Below are 20,804 nucleotides of genomic sequence, written 5' to 3' on the forward strand. Positions count from 1 at the left end.
AGAGTAGACCTACAGCCCCCTGTTTAAATTGTGACACCTAGCTGTTCTAGAACTTTTAAAACAGCACAGAGAAGTTACACTAGGATGGGTTTAAGTACAAAATCAAACTAACTGCAAGCAAGTGTAGTGAATATGATTAATATCATTTCCCTCCATTGTGGAGGGGGAATATCCATTATCTCCCCAGACAGATACCTAAAGGTCTGCACAAGAGTGAGAACTTTTGCAAACGTTGCTTATTCTGAGTCCATGAAGAGGCAAGCTCATTTTTATCTCTATCATGTCACACTAGAGCAGAAAGCTTGTATTAGGATTCTTTGGTTCTTAGAATGTATGACCAAGAAAGGCCCTTATCTTCACATCCGATCTTTTGAGAATCTCCCTCAGTGATTTCTAACATGCCTGGGAAGGAAAAAAAAAAAAAAAAAAAAAAAAAAAAAAAAAAAAAAACCTATAGCATAAAAAGTTATTCAGTGTTTTGGATCAGACTTTTAAACTGATATTATTTGTGGTTACTGGCACTGTGACTGCATCCAGCTCAGGCCACATTCAGGCATATATGAGCCTCTTAAGGCTATTATCTGCTGACAGAAGATGTGTTTCTGTCAGTGGAAATTTGCATCAAACACACAGCCTACATCCTCATTCTTTTTGCTAATTGGAAGTTGCCCAGCTGGGAGAATCCTTAAGGAGCCTGCTTCTCAAACTTTCCTGACTTCCTCTACTAAAATCTTATTAAATGGAAAACTTCAATTTAATGGAAGTTTCTGTGGGAAACTTTCTAGAAGACAGGTGATCAGATGATACCTTCCCATTTGTATAACAAAGGTATCTGACTAGTTCTGGGGCAAACAATGGGAATTAAGAGTTTATTTTAATTAACAACTGATGATCTTTCCCCTCAAAGATCATGCTAAAGTAGTGTATTTCACTTCTAGGGCAGGTCACAGTCCAGTGAAAATCTCCTAAATGTGAGTTGTGTCTGTGGTGAAGTGCAGACTCATTCATGTATCTGAGCTGCCTGGAAACACCTCCACTCCCAGACATCTAATTCTGGGAGCTGAGGGTTTTGTTTATTTTCTTACCCTGACTTCTGTGGCAGGTCATTGCCCTGCTAAGGTCAGTCTGCTGTTAAACAACCATTTCACAAGTTTCACATATATTTTGCTGCAGTAGTCCTGTAAATCAACAGGAAAACCACATATTGGAATGTACTGGTAGCAAATGAAAGGAATAAAGTGGAAGGGGGGGTGAATTACCAAAGGGTGAGGAAATCACAAATAGAACACATAGTTGATGTGTAAAAGGAGATGCAGCTAGGCTTCAGAGAAAGGTGACTGAAGCAGCTGTGTTACACTAAGTTGTAGTACTTTGAGAAATACCTCAATCATGCAAATTGCCATAAAAAAATGTAAATTGATCTCCCTGCTAGATTTCTCCTCAAAAACACCTTATGCATTGCTTCATGAAATAGACCTTTTCATTCCTTGAGAAGTAGCAGAAATTGAATTAAATACCAAAACATTTGTTTAACAAATAGATGTCAGTTTTGTGCCACAGAAAAAGACTGATTAAGAAAAGTAGCAATCCAAAAGAGGTTTTTGGGAAAACTCTTTTTTTTTTCTTCTTTTTTTTTTTTTTTTTCAGAAGATATCAGACTCTCTGTTAGTTTTGGCAGCATCACAGACAGCACTTTAATGATAAATGATATGAAATCTAAAGGCAGGTTCCTTGCTATCTTGACAGTTCGGATGATCCCGTTATCTCTATGAGGTGAACTGAATATATTTATGTCAGGAAAAAAGGCTGAGATAAGCTGAAGCTCAAGACTGTGATATGGTTATAGTCAAGGCTGAAAATAAAAATGTAAGGAAAACACACATTTCTCTCTGTGATCTTACTAGTTGTCAGTTTTATTTGTTCTGTATCAAAAATATTCTCTCACTCCTCCTTTCCATCCTTCCTCTCCCTCAGAAAAAAAATTAAATAGTGGAAGAGTAGCATCAACAGAATTTTGTGTGTGAGCTCCTTGTCCTTTTGAGAACCATATTCTGCTAGCTGACTCTATCTTAATGTTGATTTTAGGGAATAGTTTCCAAATGTATATGCCTGAGCTGGATTTTTATATCCTGTGACCTTTTTGTGGTAGTTAAATATTTTAGTTACTTTTTGTGGAAAACATGGAAAATTTCAACTCAGCAACCTCGGTTTAATTTAAGTGGAGACAAGGCATATTTATTCACATAATTTCTTCATTTAAACTTAAAGTTTGTTAAATAGTGTCACTTTTTCTTTTGTGAAAATAACCATCGGGGACTGGTGTAACATCTCAAGCCTATAAACTGAACAAAAGCTTTTATTTCCATATAATATCAAATGTTATGAATAGAAGAGTACCCCAATGAGCATACATACTACGTTTTGAGAGATACATCAGTTAAAATGTAACAAACTCTCATCAGAATGAAGCACTGAGTAGATGTCCAAGGTACTTCAGACAGATTGCCAATAGAAGAGCACTTAGAATCTCTGGATAAGATCTGTGGGCAGCAGGCCATGTCAGAGCATCCTGCCAGGATACCACCTGTCAACTGAGTCCCAGAAATTGTTTGTGCTATCATCTACAGGCACCACAAAATGACTTACAGTAACTTGGCCCATAGTAAAAGTCTTAATGCAATTTGCTTTGTTTTGCATTTGAGAGACATTTACACAGGCATTAACATTGCTTTTGATGGTTATGTGACAACATTGCTAAACTCATGATGCCTGAAATAAAATAGCTTGCCAAAGTGCTGGGGAGACTTTCTAGATGCCTAGCTAAGATTGAAACAGCATAGAATCACTGAAAGATTTTTTTTTATTATTTTTTTTTTAATTGACTGGGAACAGAGGTCCATCTGTCTGCAGTCTCCTTTCTCTGACAGCAGTCAACAGCAGATGCCTCAGGATGGGCGTAAGAACAATACAAATAGATGATAATTCCCCTGAGTATTTTCCCAGTCTCAACATTTTGCATATCAGAGGCTTCCTGAGTCAGACACATTTCCCATGTATTTAGCAATCCTCAGTGGATTTCTCCTCTGTTTGGTAAAATGATGTTCAATGAAAATCCCAAACAGTGGTGCATTTATTGCTTGTTGTTTCACTGCATTTTTTTTTTCTCCAAGTGGCAAATTTTATGAACCTCCGTCAAGAGCAATATAGAGGACTCTTCTCCTGTCTTGTAGGGAAGTTCTTGGCTAAATGTAGTACTCTATCCACATATAGTCTAATCAGAAAAACCCACCATTTCTGTTACATATTTTTTGAAACAAAAACTTTGAAAGTAGTACCTCAGTACACTTGAAAGTTTTTGACCTGAACCCCAGAAATCATGCCCACTTACAAAGAAAAGCACCAATTTTTAGGTTTTGTATACTGTTGTTTTCATGAAGATGTTCCAACAACTTTCATAGAGTATAATTTATATTACCTAACAGTTTGTAGATAGAAAAATATTGCCACCATGTAGATAATAAGTGACTGGAATTGGATTGATTTATGTTAAAAATGTTAGATGTATTTCATTAGATAATGAAATGCTACTGAGCACTTTTAAGAAAATCATCACTGTATATAAAGGTTATAAAGGTTAAGAAAAGCATCACTGTATATAAAGGTTTATAACCTTCGTTTATAAAGGTTAAGTATGGACAATAGTAATAAAGGAGATGACCAACCAGTGACTGACTTAAATATTAGTCTATACATTTAGAAGATCAGAACATGCTCATCAGTCTGTAAGTTTCATGTTATTTTTAGCTTGTGATTTATTAGAATTATAAAAGGACTATATTGTCTATGTGATGTGAAAAGCTAGTGACTTAACATCCTATGTCCTGACAGTTAAAATCTTATTTAATCCTCAGAGTATCAAGTGCTGCTAAATCTTAGGCTAACCAATCAAACAATAAACAATAACTCTATCAAACAATAAAAAACAGGCCCAGAAAAACCTCCAGAGTTCTTTTAGTTCCTCTCCAAGATAGAATCTTCCCTAGCTATTCTATTCTAATTCAATTCTATTCTATTCTATTCTATTCTAATTCAATTCAATTCTATTCTATTCTATTCTATTCTATTCTATTCTACTCTACTCTACTCTACTCTACTCTACTCTACTCTACTCTACTCTACTCTACTCTACTCATTATTTCTAATGATAAAGATTCATTCTTGCAATACAATATGTTACTGAGCTTGGTTACCCTTAGTATAAAAAAGCTTTTCTTGATGTCTTAACTAAATCTGTGACAACTTAAGTTTGTTCTGTCTTGGTCTTGTCCTGTCCTACATTACTGGAAAGAATAAACCATAGCTTTTCTTTCTTTAGAATAAATGCTTTTTTTTTTTTTTTTTTTTTTTTTTTTTTCAAGCAGACTTCTTATGGATTTGAGATTGTTAGCATTTCCTTTATGTCTTTTGTATTCTGGATTAAACAAACCTAAACCTTTCCTTTTACATTAACTTTTTTGGTCCCTGTCAAGTTGCTCCACGTAGAGCTTAAGGTGTCATACAAAACAGGATCCAGTTTTCTAGCCAAGAAGTTTTCAGACATAGCCTAAGCATTACCATCTAATTCCTCTAAAGGAATTAGAAGCTCAGAAACATTAAAAACTTTCATAAAATAAATTGTCTTTCAATCAGTGAACACCATTCAAATATTTTTGTATTAGAAATTTTTCTTATTAGCTTTATTGCCAAATGCACTAAATTTTATGAACAAACCCAAAGGCCTAGAGACAGATACTGGCTTTTCTTAGAATGCATTTGTCCCATAAAGGCATACAAATGTACAATTCAAACTTTGGATATGATTGAACAGACTGTGTTTGGATCTTACTGTATTTGGAAACATTCATTGTAATCATGAGGGAGAGGAGAGACCAATGTGTAAAGAAAGGGTCTGTCATCAACTGTGCACCTATTCCTTTAACATGTAAAGACAACTAATAGCCTGTCATCAAAGCTAAGTGATCATTAGTAAGCTTGCAATTCAAGCAAGATTTACAGTGCATTTTTGATTGATGAGCACTAGGTTACTAAAAAATAATTTTACATGCATACATGTTTAACTACAATTTATACAACAAGCCAAAGCCAAAAGCTGTTAGCATTGGCATACTAAAACCCTTTTTACATTGGTACTTTCGACAATGAAGATTCTGCCATGTGAAGATTATATTTGTAACTTCAGAAAACCTTTCCAAAAGATTTCCATTATAATTTTCTAGTAATAACATCACTCATTTGAGCAATGCACATTTATTAGGTAGGGGTTTTTTTTGCAAGAATTTGTGGAAATTATCTCAATGTACTTTCATATTCAACCAAAGATACAGTAAGAGCAGGCCTGTGAGGCTGCTCTGGTGATAGCTTGTTTAAAATGAACTATTCAAAATAAATTTATTTAATGGAAAGAGCTGACATGAATTTTAATAACTTCTCAGTGGTAATAGCAAGAGTAATTATAATTAAAGAGCAAAGCATAGGATTCCACAAAGTGTCAGTGTGTTTTAACTGTTCCAGAAGATCAACTGTCTACAAGGGTGATTCATGTTTATTTGTATAGTTGACTTTCAAACAAGCAATGCATTATCTAAATTACTTTCTGTTTAGACAATACATTTTATGACCTAAGGATTTTTATTGCAAACAGAGATGATAGCATTGCCTGTACTATACAAACAAATTATTAGAAGTGGGCTAACCTCAAAAGACTGTAGTGCTCTCCTCAGTTCAAATAAGCAACTGAAGGCCAGATGGTGATGACTTGAAGAAACTACCTGTGTTTCTGAGCACAAACTCTCTTAATCATTTCATGAAAGCCTCTTCTTTATCTCTGCATTAGTCACTTTAAAAACTTTCTTCTATATTTCTCACAATATCCACCCTTCATGATTCACATGCATGATTCAAATATCCCACAGAAATTATTGCCAAAAGTTATATCTGAGGTTAAAATCTTACTGCTATTCAGAGGGTTCTTGATGCTTACTTGGGAAAGCCATTACCTTATAGTGAAAAAAATAAACAAGATTTTTCATGGGAGGAAATCTCCTGAACTTCAGAAAATATTTACTTATTGAGAGCGTTTCTTGGGTCAGACTGTCTTACAGCCCTGGAACTGCTTTGTTTAGTGTTTTCTGCAGTGTCCAGTATTGCAGGTATCTCTTTCAGGTACTTCAGTTTTATGTTACCTCATAGCTACCAAGAAAGGTGCTGGTTCTTTTCCTCTTTCCTTTAATGCATACAAATATCTGAAAGTGATGCTTCTGGAAAAACAATTCCTTTACATGTATCCAAACATGTTGATTTGGTGTTGAGACATTTTTATGATAATCTGGGGCCTCATGGGGAATGAATAGCTTTTAGAGCACTACATGAGAGTAAGGAGAAAAGTAACTATATACATGTATATGGTTACAGACACACACACACACACACACACACAAAGTATCACAAAATCACGGAATTGTCTAGGTTGGAAGACACCTCCAAAATTACCAACCCCAACTTCTGACCTAGCACTAGCAAGTCCTCCACTAAACCATATCACTAAGCTCAACGTCTAAACGTCTTTTAAACACCGCCAGGGATGGTGACTCTACCACTTCCCTGGGCAGCCCATTCCAGTGCCTAACAACACTTTCAGTAAAGTTCTTCCTAATATCCAACCTAAACCTTCCCTGGTGCAACTTTAGCCCATTCCCCCTTGTCCTGTCACCACGCATGTGGGAGAATAGACCAATCCCCACCTCGCTACAGCCTCCTTTAATGTACCTACAGAGAGCAATAAGGTCACCCCTGAGCCTCCAGGTTGAACAATCCCAACTCCCTCAGCTGCTCCTTGTAAGACTTGTTCTCCAGACCCCTCACCAGCTTTGTTGCCCTTCACTGGACTCTTTCGAGCACCTTCATGTCCTTCTTGTAGCGAGGGGCCCAAAACTGAACACAGTACTCGAGGTGCAGCCTCACCAGAGCTGAGTACAGGGGGACAATCACTTCCCTAGCCCTGCTGGCCACACTGCTTCTTATACAAGCCAGGATGCTGTTGGCCTTCTTGGTCACCTGAGCACACTGCTGGCTTATATTCAGCTGACTATCAACCAATACTCCCAGATCGTTCTCTGCCAGGCTGCTTTCTAACCACTCACATCCCATCCTGTAACACTGCTTGGGGTTGTTGTGCCCGAGGTGCAGGACCCGGCACTTGGCCTTGTTGAACTTCATACAGTTGGCCTCAGCCCATCGGTGCAGCCTATCCAGATCCTCCTGCAGAGCCTTCCTACCCTCGAGCAGATCGACACACGCACCTAACTTGGTGTCGTCTGCAAACTTACTGAGGGTGCACTCGATCCCCTCATCCAGATCATCGACAAAGATATTAAAGAGGACTGGCCCCAGTACCAAGTCCTGGGGAACGCCGCTAGTGACTTGCCTCTAACTGGATTTGACTCCATTCACCATGACTCTTTGGGCCCGGCTATCCAGAGAAAAAAGTAAGAGAAAAAAAAATAACACAAAAATGTGAAAAAGCTGAAAGATAGGAGAAAGTAAACCCAACATCATAAAGTAGTATTAGGAAATTTCTTCTTTAAAAATTGTACAGTTTCATTAACAAGAACAGTATAGTAGGCCAAAAGAAAAGATGCTCATTAAAAAGATTTTGGAAAAAAAAAAAAAAAAAAGTAATTATTTAAAAGAGATTTGAGTAGGTCCTCACAGAACAGTTTTTAAATATTGTGCATCTTCAGCTCATTCCATTGTTTAACATAGATTTTGTTGGGCACCACTGGATACCTTTTACCTAAATGTCCGTTTATGTGTCTGTTACTATTCCTTTAAGATGAATGAATTGGTAACTAGCACAGCTTGCCATGTCTTCATCCCAGCACCATAAACAGAACCCAGCTGCATCTGTGTTCCAGCTTTGAAAAATAAGGATTAGATTTTCTCTGTTTAAATTTGTCTTAAGTTTCTACAAGATTGTATTCTGGTTACAGTAAAACATCAGCTGTACAGCTTTCTCTTTCTTTGCTTATTACCCCCTTAGGTATATCATTGTAATCAAAGAGAGGTCAATTGTATCAAAATAGAAGTTTGCCAGAATATATCTGGCATAGATCCTTCCCTCAAGATTTCATTATGAAGTGTTAGTTCTAAAAAAAAAGACATTTTATGTAATACTTTAAAAAGTATTATCCAAAATCTAAGAAATTACTTTACAAGGCTAAGAAATATAAGTTACATGGATTTGAATGCAAAGGACAGAGTAAAAGCACTGGATTTATAGGCTAATCACTGTCAATATCATATCAATAGTAGTAGGATATAGCTTAAAATATATATAATAGTCTTCATTATAGATAGATAAATATATAGAATAGATAAATATATAGAACAGTCTTCATTACAGATAGATAAAAGGCTGGATATGAGGAAATCGGAGGATTCACTATGCCAATGCACATTGTCTAAAAGGAGCTTCTAACATGTTAATTCCATTTGCAAAAGTTAGAGGGGGAACTGCACTGAAAATTACAATTATACATTTCAGTCCGCAGTGACACCTGCAGAGTTTAGTAGCCACTTGTTAGACAGCCATTGTTTGCCTTTACTGGTGGTGCCTGAAAAGGGGGTCCTGGACAGATTACAATGCTATGATACGCAGTCTGAAATTACTTTTTAAAAGAAAGTAACATTTAACCACTAAAAGTAACAGCCACCATGTAATCTTTATGACATTATTTTCCTTAAAACATAAAGGCAAATGTTCAGTAAAACAGTATTACATGGAAGGATACATAAGACCTATGCTGAAGATTCACAAAGACTATAGGTCTTACTGTAAAGAAAGAACTGCAGAAATCTTTCTGACAAATAGAGCTTCTCATCATCAAGGCTAATATATTCTTGTCATTGGGAATATTAGCTCTTTGCAGTCTGGGGATTCATTCTGCCTCTCTCAATATGAACTAAGCATCTTTACATTATATTAAATAGATACCCTGTAAGGTCTGGAAGAGAAAAATTCTTTTCCCATCAAGATATACATCAAAACTCCCACTAACTTCAATGGAGTCAGCACATCACCTAGTTTATCTTTGTCAGCTTGTGTTCTGTAATCTCAATGTTGCCAAGTTTCAAATTGTTTGGGGTTTTCCTTAATATTCAAACTCCTATTACAATCTAAAATTCACCTTAACATGAAAATGTTTCAGATTTTCATACTGAAAACCAAAACAAAACAGAAAAACAAAACAAACAAACAAAAAAGAAACAGGAACTGAAAGAAAAGTTGCCTTATTTTTGATGTTATTTTGTTGTTGTTGTTGTTTTGTTATGTTTGATAACCTCTGTAACTCTTGGAGGCCTGAGATTAAAATCATACTACAAAGGTGCTGCAAGCAGAGCCCAGGGCTCTTCTATTCTAATGCACACAAGAGGTTTGAGTGGAATTTGCTCACTACCTGTAAGTGTCTTCATCACAGTTAACTAGTTTATTTTTTTATTTTTATTATTGGAGATCTTGGGGATGTAATCAAGAAGTTACTGATTAATCTCATCTTAAAGCAAATAGTTAAAATAGATATGAAGAATCACACTGTTTTCACCACTGGTTCCATTTTCTCCATGAGTTAAAGACATAAATACATCTACTATAGAAGTCTAAAGCCAAGATGAATTTTTTTTTGCATACAATTTGCAACCACAGCTGTACACCAAAGGTGTGCTTATAGCAAGTTTGAATTCACTGCATACAGTCATAACCAATGGTAGCAAAACCTCTGTAATTGTTAGTAATATTCACAAGTATTTGATTTCTGGATTATTTTCAGTGCTATGCTAATAGAGCACTCACATAGGTAGAGGTATGGCTCTACATGCATTTTCTTTGACAGAAACCTCCAGTTTAAAAGTTCCCGAGCTGTTGCATTTCTTTTTTATCCCAACTCCTCAGTTGGGATAAAGCTTCTCACCTTCAGTTATGCTAACACAACAGTTCATGGAGGCATTCTGTAAACCAGATTGATGGTTTGTCCTCAAAAAGAAAGTTTTTTGTTTGTTTGTTTTTTATTTTGTTTTGTTTTCCCTAAATCTGCATCATTTCACTTTTCAGAAGAGTCTCACAGTGCAGCTGAAGGAACAACAGTCTAGAAGAAAAAACATCTGGGGAAGATATTTCTAGTCCTGTCTTTCCAGTAGAATAAAATATACGAGGCTGAACCTGGAGATCAAGGGTCATTGAGTAGGAAGCACCTCTGACTGGGAAAAAAACAGGCAGAGTAGGGTGTCTGGAAAAGACAGCACTTTCTAAGCTTACCTAAGACACCAATCAATAATATTTGTAATATTTTTTTCTTAGTGTTTCTGTTTAGCACATTTCAAGATATGGTTTAGGAAGCTCAAGATTTAATATAGGTTTTTACATCCAAAATGGTGGGAAGATTTGGGATTGAGTGTGACTTTTCTGACCCAAAGTGTACATGGAGTGAATTTACCTTGATTGAAGTTGGCTATATTGTCACCTAAATACATACACACTCATGTAAACATTTAAACCATCTATCCATGCACATAGGTATTCTGACTGAAGATCGATGTCCGATAGTGTTGTCTTTGTCTTCAGCATTTAGTCCTTTCATTCATTTGCAGAGTCTGGTTTTAAAATTTATCTTAGTCTTAAAAATGTCTTATCTATGTTTTAAAGACAAAGTCTATCTCCTTGTACACCACTCTGAATACTGATGATGCGTTACTGTAATATTGTAATTATTGTAAGAGCATAGCACAAATGTACTTGCAGCTTATGCTTTCTAAGAATATCTAACCTAAAAGCAAAAGTAAACTGTCTGATCAGCAGAACAATCACAGTTAAAGCAACAGAAAAAATACTGGTAAATTAAATTAAATCAAATCATGCTTGTGTTCTAAATAACCAAACAAGCAGAAATTATGCAAATTACTTATGAGTTATAGTCTTATTATGATATGTTTACATGAACTGGGTGATCTATAATATTGTCTAAGCACACAAAGCAGTTTATTTGCCTTTATTGTTCCTATTCTTGCTTCACATGCAGTGTATACAAACTGAAGGAGTTAAATACTTTTCCAGATCTGTCAATAATCAGTGTATTCTCCAGCACAGCTGAATACAGAATAATAAATAAATAAATAATAGAAATAGGAAAGCAATATTCATCATCACCACATTCCAGAAGTGTTTATGAGCTTCTGAATGTCAGAAGTTGCTAATCAGCTAAACTTATAAAACAAAATAAAAATGGTAAGTGCATTTGCAGTTTAATTGTTTATCCTTAATGGTTTCAGGCTGGTGGTTTGATGCTTGTGGCCCCTCCAATCTCAATGGGATGTTCTATATGGCTGGGCAAAACCATGGAAAGCTCAATGGCATCAAGTGGCACTACTTCAAAGGCCCCAGCTACTCTTTGCGTTCCACCACCATGATGATTCGACCCTTGGACTTTTAAAGGCATTCAGTGGTGGATCCAAGAAAAAAATCAGAATGCCACTGTTCTTGACAGCACTGGTATCACAGTCTGAAGGTAAAAGGTGAAGGGCTTCTTGGAAACAACATGTAGGGATGATGCAAAGTCACTTCATTATCACTCCATAGCCTGCAAAAACTCCCCACCAGTCACCCCATGTCTTGCTGACATGGGGAGTCTTGGTTTCAAAGAAGGTGGCTGCAATGATTTTCCAGAGAGGAACAACTGGATCCAGTTATTCTGACCAAATCTGGTGTTTCTCAGTGGATTATTGTTTTATTTTATTTTTTTATGTTTTATTAAAAAATGGAAAATATACCAGATTATTCTACAACACCATCAGAATTCCAATATAGGAAACATATCATCCATGGTACATTGAGGAAAAGTTTTTCAGCAGTGAAATACAATCATTATACACATAAAAAAAAAGGATTATAAAGACACCTTTTTTAAAACTCATTTTAAAGCACTGAAGATGACCACTCCAATTACTGTTTTTCTTAAATGAACTGAATTTGAATGGGCAGATGGATTTATGTTATGATGAATTTATGTCCCAGAATCAAATCATTTGTGTTAATAATTATTTTTATTAAATATTGGAAGGACATATTTCTCAAAAATAAACTGAGTCAAATTATGAAGAATGGTAAGTGTAAAAAGCATAAATTCTTCAGTTGCTCTGTGGAAGTAAATGAGGTAATTGGCATAATCCCTGAGCTAGGATTTATAGTGTGATAACAAACTTAGATGTGTTTTGAGCTTTTTCCTTTTTTTCATTAAAGGCAGTCTGAATGTCACATAGGAAAATTGATGGAAGGTTTAAAGAATGTGAAATATTATCCTAAAGAAAATATGGGATTTTGCATGGAATATTTCCATCAAAAGAACACAGAAAGGCAAACTGTTAGGATATATAAAAATGACATAAATGCATAGCTTAAATCAATTAATTCATTTTACAGTATCATTGCATGTGCGCAATTTATCATTCATTATTTTACTTTTTATTAAATTTTTGTTTCTTCACTTTATTATTACATTTTTGTGAATATCAGAAGCATGCCAGGTCTACACAGTGCTTAGGCTACAACTATTAAAAATACTCAGCAGAACTGTATAGAAAATAAAGAATTGTGAACTGTAAATAGTATGTTTATATTTCCTGTAATGGTTGTTTAATTTGTACATGTAGCCCTGACCCTACTCAAAGGGTTCTAATCCACAAAAGGGTATAAATATTAAAGGAACTTTAAAAGACTGCTTACAGGTTTCCACTGTCATAACACGTAATTCTGATATATTAAAATATTGCAGAAATGTGTGGCAAGATGCACAATGCGGCTGTTGGTAAGGATAAAGTTCCTATCAAAACAACCAACAAAGTAGTTGGTTGGCCCATGAAATGAAGTTATAGAGAGAACTCTTTTTCAATTATAGTCCCTCATGATTAATCGTATTAATAAAGTACATTAAGGAAAGTATCTAGCGGTCATTCTACTTCTGCTAATACATAAAAGGAAAAGCCTCGCCCTGCTCCCACTGAAATTAAAAGTAACGTTGTCATTGATAAAACTGGGACAAAGATCACATGTAAAACCTGAATGTAATAATTTTGTTGTTTGTCTGCTTGTTGGTTTATTTTATTCATTAAACTGTTCCTGAAATAAGGCATGATGAAGATCTGAATCTTTTTTTAAAAGAAGATTTTAACAGAGTAACAAAGTAACTGCTTTATTTTCCTTTTTTAAAAATTTTATTTTATTTTTAATTTTTGTTTTTAAGAAATAGATTTAAAAAACTGTTTGGATTTTTCAAGCATCCCTCCTTAAAAATCACAAAGCCCACAGGGCTCTCTGTTTTTTTACAACTTGATGTTTGTTTAGTTTTAAGTGGGAAGATCTTGGTTTTTTGTGTGTGTGTGTGTGTGTGTATTTGTACATATTTATATATATATTTGAAATAATCTTGCATAAGGGTTAATTTTTTTTGTTTTCTGCTGAATATGTTACCAAACTACTCCTTGCTCAGCAATTTCTTCACAGAGCTGTTTTGTCTTCTTTTCCAGCAGTTTTTTGAAATGCTCTTCATTTATGTGCAAAAACTGTGGTCCGTCTTCTACTGTGTTCTCAAAAGTTATATTTTTTGCAAGTCTCCAAGTTAGAAATGCCATTTTGCAAATCCTATTGCAAAAGGCAATGCACATTTAAAATCAAAAGCATATTTACTGTTTATTTATCTGTGTTTGAAGGAAAAAAAAAATGTGGATTTGGTTTCCTGTCCTTTATAATAAAACGTTTTTTAAAATTGCAGACTCCGTGATTTGATTTCCTCTGAGAATGCCTTTCTGTAACAGGATGACAACATTTTACCAGCCACTATCTCTCCCTCTAAGAGATATTAATAAATTTAGTTAAGGCCTAAGGAGGGAGTCATATTAGAGTTTGTGCAGAAATCAGTATTTCTAACCTTTCAAATATGTATTTCAGTCTTTTTATTCAAATTCTTTGATTAAAATAAAGGAACTGTATTTCTCATCTTAAGTTCATGTCATACAACTATTCAATAGTCTATAAAAGAAAATATTTCTTGAATTCCATTAGCAAAGATGCAAATAGAACTGTATGCCTATTTCTCTTGCCTTTTAACATATTCTTTTATCATCTTTTCAATCACGTTGCATGACAATGACAAATTTCCATTGTTTTCTTCACTACAAATACTTCCTCCTCCTTTTGTATGCCTTTTAAAACTACAGAGGTTCAGTTTTAATGTCTCTTTGTAGTGAGTTTTTCCCCATTTTCACAGGTACTTTTTAATAAATGGACTTGTTTATTGCATTCATTCAGACTAATCTATCTGAAAACCTGGGGAAATACTTTCTTAAAACACATTTTGCTCCTTGAGTTGAACATGCATGAACTGCATGAATTGAAGAGTTACAATCAGTAAAAAAAAATGGTCTTTCTGAATTTTATCATATAAAATGGGACTTGCCTTGGAAGAGACTGAAAGATTAGTCAACGGCCAATAGTAAAGTTAATTTCACTGTTTACCCTTCACAGTTAAATTTCTTCTTCTTTTTTTTTTTTTTTCTTTTTTTTTTAAAAAAAAAGAATACACACAATTTTAAAAAATCAGTGTGTGTTTTCATCATATATAGACCCTTATTTTTTAATATCCTCTAAGGCTGGAGATGTAGTTTAAATGCAGTTTTCTAAGCTTCTTAGCATCCAGCACTTGCCTATTAAGTAAGCAAATAATGTACATTTATAGTCATCTGTACAAAAGGTTCACAAGACACAGTTCCTTAAAAAAAACTTCCAGCTATTATAACAGCATCATTTCTCTGTAGAACCAGTATCTCAAACCACCCTCTGACCATGCCATCAACAACCTCACTTAGGATTGCCACAGCACTCTTTGGGAAGAACAAACCTGAAGCAGCAATCACAGCAAAAACTTAATGTTCTAGATTGGCAAGATAAAGAGAGTAAGGCGAGATAAAGAGAGAGCACATGGAGTATATGGGAGTAAGAACCAAAAAGAGTGGGATATAGTACTGTTCTGAACAGAAGGGAAATACAAAGAAGAGTTGGAAGGGAAGGTATTAATCATGGGACATAGCAGCTCTGCATTTCCTCTGGCTCCTGCCACACTGGTGACACAGTGTAAAGAGTCCCTTCTCCTCTGGAGCATCCAAAACCTGATTTTGCTGGTTCCCCATAACGGCCAGAATCTATGGGTCTCATTTGTTTCTGCATTCTTTGCTGTTTGTTTTTTTTGTTGTTGTTGTTTGTTTGTGTTTTGTATGTTTGTTTGTGTGTGCTTTTTACATTTTTGCACAGGGAACAAATCAATGTGAAACTTTGGGAGGGTTATGCTGCTTTATTTGCTGCTTATGTTTATGTCAAGATAGCTCCCTAGCAAATACTTTAGAAGTGGAAAGTTTTCTTTAGAAAAACACTGTTTTCTCTTGTGTGAATTTTAAGGACTGATAAGGAAATAACACCTGTGTCTAAATTCTAGTGAAATGAGAGCCTTTATTCTTCCACTGTCTAAAATTTCTGTCAAGAACAAATGTTATTACTATAAAAATAGCCTGTGATTTTTTTTCAAATCAGTGTCTTCAATTAAAAAATGGATATGCACTGTAAATATGACCAAAAAAAAAAAAAAAGCCACATGAAGACCTAGTCCTGTGTTTTGGTAGTGTCCCTTTGCCTCATTTTAGTCACAGGAATGGAAGTGCCATATTCAGCCAAAAACAAAGGACCTGTGGATGCACTGAGTCACAACCAGAACATGAACTATGGGGTTCACAAAGTCAGTCCCTGCCAAACCCATGGAATAGAAGCCCTTCTTGACACTCATTTTCTCTGCAAGACTGTGGAGGGGAAAACAGACACACATGAAAACAGAGGAAACTAATGTAATCTCTAGTGCACCCTGGTCGAGGAACCTCCAGACAGGGAGAGAAACACTATGATTCTATGATTCTTTCTACTGAAACAGAAAGTGGATGCTTTGCCAGGTCACACCTCTAGAAGCCCAAATAAGTTCCCAGAAGAGAAAATAACTCATAGGCATCTGCTTCATTCAGCCTGGTAGAAAAAGGAAGGAAGACACTCTGAAGCAAGAAAAAGGAAATTGGAGATTCTTGGTGCAAAGACAGGTAAGAAAGAACTGAAGAGTGAAAAAGTGGTTATACAGCAAAGAATAGAAAGGGAATTAGGAAGCTGAGTGCAAGGCCAGCAAAAGAAGGAAGTCAGTTTGACAGAAAGAATATGGAGAAATAACAAAGATGAATGCACAGGAAAAGGAGGAAAATGAGGTAAAATTAGAAAGGGGAATCTGTAGGAAGATGAATGTCAAGCAAACATGAAATAAATTAATGAGTGTAATATTTTATTCTAGGTAGTTCAAGGAAAAGAAAAAAAAAAAAAGGATGGAAAGGTATGGCAGGATAAAAAAAAAAAAAAAAAAAAAAAAAAAAAACAGGAAAGAAAAGAAAAACAGACATACCCTATATCATGAGTATTATAGTAAAAGTACAATAGCATTAAAAAATAGCAGTACATGTGATGACAAAAAAATGTATTTTCATGCAGAATAACTTCCCAAACATTGTCACATGCATTTTTCTCTGGTTGAAAAATCATGAATAATAATGCCAATGTATATGACACCTGACTAAACTATAGGGTGTCTCTGCCTCTGGGAGCTAGAAAAAAAAAAAAAAAGAATAAATAAATTATTAGAGGAGAATTAATATCCAATTAATTTTCTAAAGCCTAAAAGGAACAGTGTGGCAATTTAATTTCTTGTTGTTATTTAATATTTACAGTGCAATGGAGATATATTGACATGTGGTAAAGTCTAAAGCAAGACTTAAAAAGCAACGCATTCTTGCAGGAATTTTTGCTAATATGCTGTCTGAGAAACAGCTCATGCTTTTAGCATGAGACAAGAATCCACCAGTAGATAAATCAGGTTTGGATAATATTTATTCTTCCACTAAAAGATGTGGATCTTCATCCTTTTGCAGCCCTCTCATGCTTATATTTAGAATCATTGTCTGCTCTCAAGGAAACTAAGGAAACTAAGACTCAGACCTGATCTCATTCAGCTACAGTGTTGAACCACTGGTTTATTTTCTTCTGAATAATGGAACTGAACTCCTGGATATATGTTTTACTTGTTGTTCTTTTGAAGCAAACCTTTAATTTGTATTTATTTATTTATTTGTTTATTCATTTCAAAGCTTCTGCTTTAGAGTTCATCTTTTATCCACCACATATGATTATTTAAACTCTCTTTGAAAATTTCATTTCATGCTTTTGTTCTGAAGAAAGAACAAAATTCTTCATCTGGACTCATGCAGTAGTTCTTGTCTCCAGAATTCTGCTCTGCCTTCATGCATAGCAAGTTTCACACAGCAAGTCACCATTGCTGTCCTTTCTGAATGGTTTCTTTCAGTCCTTTCAGGGAATCTGTCTCTCTAGTGAAAAATAAATAAAAATAAAAATAAATAAACATAGACATAGACAAATGGCTGCGTCAGGCTGGCGGGCGGTCACCAGTGGGGTCCCTCAAGGCTCCATTTTAGGGCCGGTACTTTTCAATATTTTTATAAACGATCTGGATGTAGGAATAGAAGGTATTTTGAGCAAGTTTGCTGATGACACCAAACTTGGAGGAGTTGTGGACTCGAATGAGGGTGGAAAGGCCTTGCAGAGGGATCTGGATAGGTTGGAGAGCTGGGCGATCGCCAACCGCATGAAGTTCAATAAGAGCAAGTGCCGGGTCCTGCACCTGGGACGGGGAAACCCTGGCTGCACGTACAGACTGGGCAATGAGACGCTGGAGAGCAGCCTAGAAGAGAGGGATCTGGGGGTCGTGGTAGACAGCAAGTTGAATATGAGCCAGCAGTGTGCCCTGGCAGCCAGGAGGGCCAACCGTGTCCTGGGGTGCATCAAGCACGGCATCGCTAGTAGGTCGAGGGAGGTGATTGTCCCGCTCTACTCTGCGCTGGTGAGGCCTCACCTCAAGTACTGTGTGCAGTTCTGGGCACCACAGTATAAAAAGGACATGAAACTGTTGGAGAGTGTCCAGAGGAGGGCTACGAAGATGGTGAAAGGCCTGGAGGGGAAGACGTACGAGGAACGGCTGAGGGCACTGGGCCTGTTCAGCCTGGAGAAGAGGAGGCTGAGGGGAGACCTCATCGCAGTCTACAACTTCCTCGTAAGGGGGTGTCGAGAGGCAGGAGACCTTTTCTCCATTAACACCAGTGACAGGACCCGCGGGAACGGGGTTAAGCTGAGGCAGGGGAAATTTAGGCTTGACATCAGGAGGGGGTTCTTCACAGAGAGGGTGGTTGCACACTGGAACAGGCTCCCCAGGGAAGTGGTCACTGCACCGAGCCTGACTGAATTTAAGAAGAGATTGGACTGTGCACTTAGTCACATGGTCTGAACTTTTGGGTAGACCTGTGCAGTGTCAAGAGTTGGACTTGATGATCCTTAAGGGTCCCTTCCAACTCAGGATATTCTATGATTCTATGATTCTATGAAATATCAATATCAATATCAATATCGATATCAATATCAATATCAATGAACTCCTTGGACCCATATGGGCATAGATCCTTAGTCCTGTAAATCCTTTCCAACCACTTCCCAATGACTAGCAGCTGCCCAATTTTTTTCTGGCTGGAAGGCACATCAGAGCTATCTGTATCTCCAGTGGGGAGTCCTCCAGCCCCTCAGTTTTCCTCTTACCCACTTCACTTAGAAAAGGTTCCTGTCCCAAGACTGGAGAAGAGCATGGCCGAGTGGCAGCACTTTTCCACAAGGTGCTGCCTCTGCACAACCGCAGGCTGTGCAGTAAAGCAGCCCCTGTGGAGTGGAGGTGCTGCCTTTTAGACTGCCTGGTCACAAGCCGAAGATGATACAAGGTAAATGTCACAATTTTTTAAGTACAGCCTAACTATCCAAAGGCTATTGCACTAAATGCTGGGTTTTCCACAAGAGGAGATAGACACATAAGCACGTAGATGTCTAGTTTCACTTGCAGAAGACCAATACGCTCACTCGCTTGAAGTGTGTTACTAAAGCTCTGGAGTTTGTTTGAAGTTTTAAAGGCCATGGGAAAAGACAATAATAAATACGTTGGACTTTGTGTATTAAAAATAGCCTTGTAAGTACAAGTATTTTTGAGTTCCCAACAGGATAAAATGAAAAGATGGAAAATTTATCTCTGTGACTGGGGCTATAGGTTTATTAACAGAAGCTTAGTCAGGAGCTTGTCACTATATCTTTTCCATTGTGAGACTTGTGGAAATCCACAACACCAGCATTTCCCAGATTTTCTTTCAGGATACTTTGAGAATCCCCACAGCCCACAGCCCAGATCAGCAAAACTGCCTAAAGTAGATTAAATGATACTGCTGCAAGTCAATGGACAGGGCAGGAAATCAAAGGAGAGTTATATGGAAATGCTAACATATTCAGGTTAATATTTTGCACATGTAAGCACAAAGAAAAGAAAAAAAAAATAAAATAAATAAAAGCGTTTATTCTTAATACAATGAAGTATAACCTAAATGTTAAAAGATATACTTAAAATAGCCTTGGAGTGTGGGGAGAGAGTGATAGAGAACCCATCCTACAACAAAGCAAGCTATCTTGCCAGCACAGTGTACTCATAAATGCAGAGGAGCCCTTATTTCTGAAGTTTCTGCTGTCTGCTGCCATCTATGGTTCAGAAGGAAGGTTTTCCAAAGTTAATTTCATTGTTAGAATCAAGTAAACATGTAAAGAAAGATCTGAAAAAGAAAAAAAAATATATAGTAATAATAACAAAAATGGTTAGGACATCCAGCATGGATGTTTAAACTTAAGTATATATTCAGGTATATGCTTTTGGTTTTAAAAGTACTGAACTCCCACTGCTTTCAGTTTATCCCAAATGGGTTAAAAGTACATTGGTTTTGTAGCAGTGCAAAAGTTCCCTAAAGAAAGTAGTGATATTTACAGAGCAAAAATACAGGTAATGGAAAAAAGAGGATCACACAAAACCGTTGTAAAAAGCCTTGTGTTTACCAAAATCTGACTCTACCATATATAAGTATATGGAGCACACATCAGGAAGCCTAAAGAAGCTGAAAAATAAAATGAAAACCATACTTCAAGAATGGAATTAAATTATATTTCATAACCATATTAAAATGGTCTTCAAGACAAAAAGGAGTTTTAAATGCAAGATTTCAGTTTGTTCTTCCAGCCTAAATTTTTCCAACTTATGCATAATGGGCTGAAGGTCTTTAATTACTCTTTCGCACACTGGTTTTATTGTACGGTACAAAAATCACATGGCAATAGGGCTTTTGACTTTTGAGGGATAGTCATCAGGAAATTAAAATATATCCTTATAATATTATGTTTTAACTCTCCAAATCATCAGTTCATTTTGTACTTTTATTTACTCTGGAATCATACTTAGCAATACAAGACCACTGTCTTTTCAAGAGTTCAACAATCCTTTTTTTCTGTTAAGTGCACCTGAGTAATATTTGCCATAAGATGGTTCAAATTAATTTCTCCAGAGCAGCCCAAACTGCTAATCCTGTTACCCTACATAAACTATCTTGTTTCTCTGACCTTTCACTTTCTAGTGTTCGAACCAGAGTCGCACTGAGGTTACCATTCACAGGTCAGAAGGCCACAGATAACCTTAGATATT

At 36.2% G+C, this 20,804-nt stretch overlaps 1 protein-coding gene across 2 annotated transcripts in view; it reads left to right on the forward strand.

Annotated features, from left to right (window-relative positions):
* Positions 1-13,232, forward strand: part of ANGPT1 (angiopoietin 1) — a 182,076-nt gene extending 168,844 nt beyond the window's left edge. For both annotated transcript variants that reach the window (XM_005025877.6, XM_005025878.6), the window contains one exon: positions 11,380-13,232. In XM_005025877.6, coding sequence (XP_005025934.1) covers positions 11,380-11,540 — 161 coding nt within the window. In that variant the 3' untranslated portion in view covers positions 11,541-13,232. The remainder of the gene's footprint in view (positions 1-11,379) is intronic.
* Positions 13,233-20,804: the final 7,572 nt, after the last annotated feature.

The sequence above is a fragment of the Anas platyrhynchos genome, chromosome 2, assembly GCF_047663525.1.
Source record: "Anas platyrhynchos isolate ZD024472 breed Pekin duck chromosome 2, IASCAAS_PekinDuck_T2T, whole genome shotgun sequence".
Classification (NCBI taxonomy): domain Eukaryota; kingdom Metazoa; phylum Chordata; class Aves; order Anseriformes; family Anatidae; genus Anas; species Anas platyrhynchos.